At 38.7% G+C, this 10,319-nt stretch overlaps 1 protein-coding gene across 1 annotated transcript in view; it reads left to right on the top strand.

The window, feature by feature from the left end:
- The first annotated feature begins 5 nt into the window (after positions 1-5).
- Positions 6-10,319, top strand: part of LOC128619020 (kelch domain-containing protein 8B) — a 108,459-nt gene continuing 98,145 nt past the window's right edge. Inside the window, exon 1 of the mRNA XM_053642853.1 lies at positions 6-572. Coding sequence (XP_053498828.1) covers positions 182-572 — 391 coding nt within the window. The 5' untranslated portion in view covers positions 6-181. The remainder of the gene's footprint in view (positions 573-10,319) is intronic.

The raw sequence follows: 10,319 nt of genomic DNA, 5'->3' as shown, positions 1-10,319 counted from the left end.
AATTCCACCGTCTGTGGAGGAAAAAATAGAGTAAACCTCTACACCTCTGGCAAACTGACTATAGCTGCTGCTCCAGAGACAACATTTGCCCTGTCAGCTTATCATCTCTTATTTTGTTTGCCTTGTTTCCCTGCTGCCTGGGCCCTGTAATGTTCCGTCGCCTCCGTGCCCACATAACGCCATGCCAGTGCCTGAGATGGATGTAAGTCCTGTGAAATCTTTGCAATGGGAGGTCTTCCCCCCAATGGCTACATGCCGGGTCTACTGCACACCTGTGCTGTGGGGCGGCCGCCTTTATGTGATGGGGGGCTGCAGCGAGAATGGAATGCCTCTGGACTCCGTAGAGGTCCTGGACTTAGAAAGCCAAAGCTGGTGTCAGCTCCCCCCATTGCCCACTGCCAGGGCAGGGGCTTCAGCTGTGGCACTGGGGGACCAGCTGGTGGTGATGGGGGGCATGGACGCTCAGCAGAACCCACTGGCATCAGTGGAAGTTTACCACCCTGATGAGGGCAAGTGGGAGAGGAAGACTGGACTGGGACAGGCATCAATGGGCATAACTGCCTTGGAGATAGGTAAGAGCTGTGGGCTTTCTTTTTTCCCTCTCTCTCTCTCTCTCTCTCTCTCTCTATCTCTTTCAAAAAAAGTCTCAGAGAGTATTATTTAGTCAGTGTGAGTGTTATAATAACTTCTAATGACATCTTAGAGAAAAATGACAAAACAGCTTCAAGATAACCAAACTTGTCATAAAGATAATTACAACTTAATACAGTCTTTTCATATCAGTATTTATTGAGGCAATGTACATATTATATTATATGTAATATTCTACTATTGTATGATGTGTTAATTTTGTAGGTCTGGAGACAAAGAACCTTTTAAATATGCATGTAGTGATGCCCTGTCTCAGCTTTAACTATACATTCATTTGACTCAGACATTGTTGAAAAGATTGAAAATATGAAATATGAAATATGAAAAGATTGTTTGGTAAAAAAAAAACAAACACAAAATGAAGCCATGAAAGGTGTGTTGTTTCACTGAGCTGTGCATGACAGGCAAGAGTAAACTGAAAGACACCCTATAATGAACTAAATTAGCAGAACCTCCATCGATTTATCCCCTTCATGTTACAAATTATCATTCAGTTGTTAATGTTAAAGAATATTATTCAGTAATTACTTTGAATGACTCGGTGAATGTTACAGGAAAAGTGTGTGAAAAACCTTTATAGATTTCTTCCTATAATCTATAGCTCTACAAGACACATGAGCTAGAGACTTTAAGAGGTGTGTGTTTAAAGGAATAGGCTTTGTGTGGAAACCAAGTAGAAAGAGTCTCACTTGTGGCTCTGTGTGATTAGCTGTTATCTTATTACAATCACTCCTACTATAAAGACTGTCTCTTGTACACTAGTCTGCCTGTATGCTGTGGATACATACGCTCCAAATCAAAGCCCATTAGTCATTCTCTTACACACTGCAGAATCTCTCTTCCTCCGGTGAGAGTGAATATATAGGTGCTTTTGAATGAGAAGCAGAGGAGAGATGGATGGCTGTTTAGACTATGGTGTTTCCTTTTCCTGCCTCTTTGTCGCATTCCTCAGTCTGGAGTACTGCATCACACACACACACACACCTTTCAAACAGGAAACCAGTGAAATTCTGCAGCCTTCATGGCAACTTCATGGCTCCTAAAAGGGTCTTCTTCCTACCTCTGTCTGTTTTGTTTGTCAGTACTTTGGCATGGCTTACTGGTTATAGCATCAAGGATGAAAGAAGGAGACAGCAGAGTGAACAGAAATGTGAATGTGAACAGTGGAGAGCAGGCAGCTAGCAGTTACCTGACAAGCTCACATTTGCTAAGATATTGTATTTATATAAGTATGAGTAATCTGCTGCTGCCATCAGCAGGAGGGCGTACATGTTATTAGCACCAGGTATTCAGTGCATGGCTTTTGTTATGAAGAACACCCTGTTGACAGTGTATGTCAGGTTTGACATTTAGACTGATTTGGAGACAAGTTATGAAAATTGAGGTAAATAGACTGAGCACTACTAAATTTCATTTGAATATGTGTATGTGTGTGTGTGTGTGTGTGTGTGTGTGCAATTATCTCCTTGTTACTGATTTCTACAAGCAAGTGTGAGCTTTCCCAGATAGCAAGTGACTGATTGCCAGTGCTGCCCACACTGTCAAGTTGAATGATGCCGATGAATTTATTAGAATCTAGCTACCAGGCTAAAGCCACACCCCAAAATTTATGAGACCAAATCTTTGGTGTGACATTGACATGCTTACAGGTGGACCATGTTTGCTATAACATTTAAATACTCTACACGTATTAGATATGGTTGGATGTATTTGGGCCTATTTTCCAGGAAAAGACATTGAATGTGGATGCTTGAGCTCTCAAGAGGCATTACTAAATGTTTAAACGTTTGCCTTTATGTTGGGAAATCACAAGTTTTAAAATAGCTGCTCTCTGAGTGGGAAGAATGGTGTACCACTCTCTCCTGTCAGTCAGAGCAATGCAGGCCAAAAAGACTACTTTTACTGCACTAGGGTCCCCCATGCAGTTTAGATATGAACGCATTTCTGCTGTCCATTCTAATTTCGAAAATACGACTTTCGACCATTATATATTGAACGTCCAAACCCTTAGACAACAATCCTTACCCCCCTTCTTTGAAGGACCATTGAGATTGTGTTAGTGGTATTACATACTGTACAACAGTAATGAGGTCCTATTAAGAGGGAGGATGCAAACTAATACAAAAGATTAATGTGACACTGACTGCTGAGTGGTGCAACAGAACAATGTTTGCCCTGTCATCAGGAGATCATAAGAACGACAAGATTGTGAGCAAAATTGGCTAGTGGGAGGGATTGCATACTCTCTCTCCTGTGTCTATCACAGCGACACTAGCTAATGTTGAGCATCTGTGAGCTAATGTATGTGGAAGAGGGCAAATAGTGCTTTCCTCCTTGTGTGTTATGCTGCATGAGCAGCAGTTCAAAAACTTGCAGGATTAATGTGAAACCAACCCTCAGAAAACACACGGAATAAAGACACACAGAATAAAGAGGATAGCAGAATAAAAAAAAAATCCATGTACCACAAAGAAAAAACAACGACAGTGATAAGATAGTTCTTAAAATTATTACTATTATTTTGAATCTCGCTCTATATTTCAGAAACAACTTTCGAATAATTCCATCCTTTTGGGGTAACTACAGGGTGTCCCAAAAGTCTCCATGATGTACATAGCGGGAAATTAACACGTTTTAGCAAAATGTCTTCCAAAATTTTTCATACTTAGTTTGTATTATATATAGTTTTTCAGTTTAAGAATGCCTTCGACAAAAGAAGAACATAATGAAATAATTCTCGTGGCTGGATCGGGAATCTGTCTCAAGGTTGGAGTGGACTTTAACAGGAAACATGGCAAGCACATCACACACGACACTGCTGACAAACTTATTAACAAATTCAGAAAGGCTAAAATTGTTGTGGACCAACCGAGAAGTGGACGTCCACGAACATCCACCAATAAAGGCACTATGTATGGTGACTTTTGGGACACCCTGTATTTTGTGTTATTTTAGGTGTGACTATTGGTAACCGCTAGCTGTCATGCTAGTAGGAGGTAATAGGCAGTAACTAAATACTACTACTACTAATACTAATAATAATAATAATAATAACAAGAGGAAGAAGAAGAAGAAGAAAATGATAATAAACCCTGCTTACAGTTGGTAAATTTGGCCCACATTACAATTCTTATAACTGATTCTTATCTGCCTAAACTCAGTCATTTGGGGCTGGGAATAAGTTGGTATCTGGGGCAGCTATCATGGCCTGTAAGAGCATACATGACAAAAGCATACAAATACTAGTACAAGCATACAACTTACATAGTACATCTCACATCCTGTTCTTCTCATATGAAAACATACTTTTTACCAGATGCTAATATAAGTTGAATGTTTTTTTTTTACTTTTATTTTTAAAAGGCTGTTATAAATTTACAAACCACATTTGACATTGTGCAGCAGAATGAAATCATAAAATCATAGGTTTATAAAAAAGAAATGTTTCCACTGTGTAAAAAAGCCAATTGTTACAGGATTTTCTGCTGTTAAAGATGGCAGAATCTTCTGTTCCTTTTCTGTGCTCCTAAGTCATTTATTTTCATTGCAGCTGAAAATGAAATTTAATTTCATTTCATAGTGAAAGGCAGGTTGGCCCCCATAAGCTGATAGGAGCTACATTCATTGTTGTACCTTTAAAGTATAAAGTTATTTAAGTTCTGTGGTGTACATGCCTGAACACCATCCCCAAAATCAAATAACAAAATTTAATGTAGGAATTATATTACATTATACTTCCTTCCTGCATTACACAATATGTATTGTAAATCTCAGTCTGTTTAGCTTAGTCTGCTGTATTGTTGAGTGTTATATTATTCTATTATATTATTATGTTTTCTCAAAGCGGGTGGGGACGGTGGCACAGCAGCTACATTTGCTCCATTGTCCCCAGTTTGATCCTCTGCTAAACAGGCTACACAAAACTGCCCCTAGTTGCAAATGTGTATGTGTGTGTGTATGTGTGTGATCCACCGTGACCCATGATGATGTTTTCTCAAAATCTTTTCCCTTTTCCCCCTTCCCCTACCCCCCCTTCTCTCTCTCTCTCTCTCTCTCTCTCTCTCTCTCTCTCTCTCTCTCTCGTATCACTCATATGTTGCATCATCAGAGAGAGTGAAGAGCTTTGAAGATATAATCATATCTGCATTTCTTTGAAATTCATTGAACTTTCCAGCCCCTTAGTGTATCAGACATGTTTCTATAATAAGATTTTGTTGCTCGGATCAGTGTACTACAAAGGCAGAAGGAGGGCTTTATTTTATTCCTTTTTTTTTTTTTTAAAGAATTTTTAGACAATCAGATTCAGAAGGGCTAAAAAGCCAACAGAAAAGAGAAAATTACAAGTTGCCATTGGTCATCCAAGTAGGGCAAGGCAGATAAACAAATCTATGTAAAATTATGTATTGTGGTCAGTGCAAGGATTCTGAATATTTAGTACAGAACTGAATGCACAGGATGTTGGGTGTATTGTCTGGAAATCAGGATGATGATGAGTCGTGTAGAGTTGGTTGTCAGTGATATCATTTAGAATATTGTGAGTATTTATGGATTGTTTCTTATGGCCAGATCCACACACCCTGAAAGGTGAAGAGGCTGTGATTGGCACACCAGTTCAGCATGCCTGCAGCTTGTGACTCAGGTCTCAACACCCAATTTACTCTCTCTTTCTTACTCTGCCCATCTCATTGTATCATCTCATCCTGTCTTTTTATTCAACTCTTTTCCTCATCTCCATCCCTCTCACTTCCTGATAAAGAGAGCATTGCTGTTTCCTAGCAACAGGTGTGTGTATGTGTGTGTGTGTGTGTGTGTGTGTGTGTGTGTGCACATATTTGTGTGTTTGTGTGTATGTTTGTGTGTGAGTGTCTGTTTGACCCAAAGACATTTTTAGAACATAGCAGGCTGAGTCGTTGTGCCAACCCATGACTCCCTCCACTTTTGTTGTTGCTGTTGTCAGTTCTTGGCGTGTGTAAGGGAGAGATAGAGTGCTTATTACTGGGTCTTGATCAGCTCCACTACCATTAGCTAGCCTCTCCTACAGCCCCAGCTGTGATCATGCTTTCTTTTTTCGTGATTAGTCTGGCCTACTTTTGCTTTCTCTCACTGACCCCTGTCATTCATTTTACAATAACATTCTACTTCTTTTTAGGTTCACATTACAGTATTCACATTCACAGCATTCTTATATATATATATATATATATATATATATATATATATATATATATATATATATATATATATATAAGATTCTAACTCTGTTATATTGGCTGGGCATCTCCTGTGCACAGCTCTCTTCACGTCACCTCACAGATTTTCGATTGGATTTAGGTCTGGACTCTGGCTGTGCCATTCCAAAACCTTGATCTTGTTTCAGTGAAGCCATTCCTTTGTTGATTTGGAGGTTTGCTTCAGCTTGTTGTCATGCTGAAAGGTGAAATTCCTCTTCATCTTAAGTGTTTTAGCAGAAGACTTAAGGTTTTGTTCCAAAATTGACTGGTATTTGTAGCTATGATTAAACACTTGATTAAAGCCCCAGTTCCAGCAGAAGAAAAACAGCCCCAAAGCATGATGCTGCCACCGCCATGCTTTCTCATGGGGACAGTGTTCTTTTGGTGATGTACTGTGTTTTTTGTGCATTATGGTTATATCTTTTGGCATTATGGTCAAAAGGTTAAACTTTTTATTAGACCATAACACATTATTCTATAAGGTTTTGGGAGATTGACTGGGTTTTTTATTGTTGTTGTTGTTAAAAAAAATTGTTCCATCTTGCCACCCTACCCATAGCCCAGAGATATGAAGAAATCGGGAGATTGTTCTCACATGTAGGGAACAACCAGTACTTGCCAGAAATGGCTTCAGTTATTTTAATGTTGCTGTAAGCCTCTTGGCAACCTCCCTGACCAGTTTTCATCTGATCTTATTAACAATTTTAGAGGGATGCCCTGTTCTTAATAATGTCACTGCCATGCCATATTTTCTCCATTTGCTGATTATTGTCTTGACAGTGTTCCATGGTGTATCCAGTGCCTTTGAAATTTTTTTGTAATCCTCTCCTGATTAAAATTTTTCAACAGTGAGATTCTGTCTTTGCTTTGTAAACTGTTTGCAGCTCATGGCTTTTCTAGTTGGTTGTTACCAAGAAGATAATCAGGGGTAATCAGTCACTTTAATTGATGGCAGATGTATACTAATTAGTATTCAACATGAGTTTGAATGTGATTGGTTGATTCTGAACACTGCCACATTATTTCCAATTATGAAAGGGTGTGCACACTTATGCAAGCTAGGTATTGTTAGGTTTTTTTGCTGTTGTTTTTTTTTTGTTGTTGTTGTTTTTTGTTTTTTGATATTCTTTTTTCCCCTAAAACATTTCTGGGTGTTTTTCACTTGATTTTTATATGTTGCAATTTCACAATAAAGGTGAAAAAGGTTCTGACATGGTTTAACTTAGTTTAATTTTTTACATTACAAAAACCTGCCATTTTAACAGGGGTGTGTAGACTTTTTATATATACTGTAGGTTGCTCAGTGGGGTATTTTGTTCATAACTAAGTACCATATAAAACTGTTAAGTGAACATACAGTCTACTCCATAAACTCTCTATCACTATGTTAATAGATGATAATGGATTACCCTATCCACTACAGTGTACTTAATCCTGAATTTAGTCAAGCGTGGGTTAACATGCAAATGAGAAATCTAAAAGGTGGCAGTTTTTTTCTGATGATATCCTGTCTGCAGTGTTACCTGAAAATGGATGTTTCTTTTGGCAACATTTTCAAATGGCATAATCCTGATTGTCTGACTTTTCAAAATAGTGCCACGTATTTTTGGCGTGGCAGAAAGTGCTGCAGGTGAACTTGTGTGTCCATTAAGTAAAACCAGGGCCAATAGATATAACGCATCTGAGAATTACTTCTAAAAGTAGTTTTAGCATCATACATGAGATGTAAACATTGAACCATGATCATGGTCAGATAAATGACAACATGTGGAATGTGTTTCAAACAGAAGTTAATGAGTTGTTTGTGTTTTTAAGTATTTGAGTATTAATTAAATCATAATAATCAATCGATGCATATTTATGCATCATTAATCAATTGTAGTTCATCTTTTTTTTCGTGATTGTCAGAACTTGTATTTTTTGTCTCAGTGCCACTTTTTATGGATCAAAGAATATGTTTAATGGGGAAAATAATTTTAGTAATAATTTGTCAGTTTTATGGACATGATTATATTCTCTGTCTCTGAACATCCTCTTTTTTTGTATCTGCTACTGCATAATGTTGATTTCGCGAGCTCTGTATGTATCTGTGTCTCTGTGGACCATGGATAATGGCCAGGTGTGGTGATGTATCACATGGATACCTTCTTGTACATGTGTGCATGCATGATGAGACACATCCAGTAATAGTAAGCTTGCTGGCGAACACTGGCTAGCTATCTAAAAACTCAGGAGAGACAGCAAAACACACATGCCAAGAGACCAGGCACTGTAAACGACTTGCACCTAACACACATGACTGCTCTGATGTAATATGGGCTATGAGGGATGAAACTAACAAAAATGAACTGATACAAATAGAATTGATGCAAAAGCATGTCAAGTAAAAACCAAGCTGATCAAAATGCATGTTAATTTAAAAACAAGTAATAAACAGCCATTTGACTTGAAAAATTCATGATGGTTTGATTAAAACTGTACAGATGTTTTTCATCATTTATCACCACATTCTGTCCTTCAGCATTTATCATTCAGAGCATATCATGCAGGGTGGTCACACAGAAGCATATGTTGCAAACATACTGTATAATTTTTTTTTCAAATAGATTTTTTTTATTAAGAAAGGAATGAAAAGGTATGTGAATTACTCAGTTATAACAATCTTATCTTTATGTCATTTTATCATTGACGCAAGAATTCTGGTCTGTCTCGTTGTTTAGCATGGGTGTTTCTTTTTGTTAATTTTGCCTCTTTAAGCATATGGAGCAGATAATTTTTTTAACTTCTGCATCATTTATCCTTTGTTGTGGGTCATTTTTGTTAACTCAACCTCACTTTTGTTACTTCTGACTCTATTGGAGGTTCTGGGGCATGGATGATAATTAAGCAGTTTATACAGTATATTTGATTGGCCAAAACAAGACTATGTTGCTGCATGATTACTTAGGCCAAATATGAACGAGGCAGAGCATCAAATATTGCAAACATTTCTGACCTCACTTTTTACAGTCAATGGAAACACTTATAAGCGCCCTTACCCATTCACTGATGTCATCAGAAATGGTAGGTAAGGGTCTCCATATAGCTTTATAAGTGTTGCCCTTAAGAGGCTAAATGGTGGATGGGCTCACCTGAGGACATTCCAAGTAAGGAGATAGCCTTGTGATAACCTTGGGACGACTTTGTGCTGCCCTGATGGTTGATGTAGCTGACATTCACGATGTTGTCTGAGAGAACCAACACAAGGCGATGTCACAGAACTCAGAACCATTAATGGGCCAGATTTGAGGACTAGATGGATTGTCCTCAATTCCAGCTGATTGATGTGTTCAGATCTTACACCAGAGCGCCACATGTCCTCAGCTTCCACCACTACACAACAATGTTTGCTAGCCTGAACGGGAAGCCTCTGCGTTGACTGTCACTCTCCATTTGGGCACTGCTTTTTGTTCTTCTGTTTGTTAGAAAAGGCTTGCATCTTCAGCAAGCTAGAGCCTGGGCCCATCTTGCTTAGACAAGGACACATATCCATTTCTAGCACTTAGGGTCCAACTTCCAATTCTGACAGCTTTTGTCCCCAGGAAACCTAGAGGAATTTCTGCTGCAACGGGCATCATGATGTTTCTGAAACCTTCACTCTCCTGTCAGAATCAGAATCGCTTTATATGCCAAATGTACAAGTACATAGGAATTTACATTGGCAGATCAGTATAAGAACATATAATGTCCACATCCAGGGCTTCTTTAAAATCAAAAAGCAACCCAGTTAGCAGATTTTGCAAGGTTGATTTGCACCATCCAATCTTTCTTGGGCCGCTGCCATTTTAAGAGTGGTTGTCACGTCTAGTTTCGTACCTGTTGGTGATACCGGCCAGCCAAGATGTAGCTGCAACCTCTGAGTTTTACAGTCTGAACTCCTGAATCACTGATTTCAGATGAGCCAACGTAGGTGTGGGCGTTTTTGCGACTAGCATGCTGTTTAAGCTGCAGGGCTTGAGTGAGATTTGACCCCAAATCAGGTTCTAAATCTGCATCAGTATCACCATATAGCTCAGGGCATGCCTGAGTCAGACACTGTCTTCTTAGATGGTCAATTCCACATCAGTGAGCATATAGCTGGGTCTCAGAGGTTTAGAAACATTCTGCTTGACCATGGTCCAAGGGGTCTGCTGTGTGTAGATAAAACAGCCTCCTTCCCCAAAACTTATAAGAGAAAATTGAGATAACAGCAAAAGTTAGAAACTGATCCAACAGAGAGAATGAGAGATTTGTGCTAAGTGGAGAGGTGGTCAGATATGAATCTCACAGGATAAAAAAGACCATTTTTGTAAATATTGGAATGTATTGGTATCACTTGCATACCTATTTCCCATGTTCTTTCACTCACATTCAGTAACTGCTTTATCCTGGTGGTTTATGTTGTATATTATTATATAT

The sequence above is a fragment of the Ictalurus furcatus genome, chromosome 15 (genome assembly GCF_023375685.1).
Source record: "Ictalurus furcatus strain D&B chromosome 15, Billie_1.0, whole genome shotgun sequence".
In the NCBI taxonomy this organism is placed as follows: Eukaryota; Metazoa; Chordata; class Actinopteri; order Siluriformes; family Ictaluridae; genus Ictalurus; species Ictalurus furcatus.
This window is presented reverse-complemented; position numbering and strand designations above follow the sequence as displayed.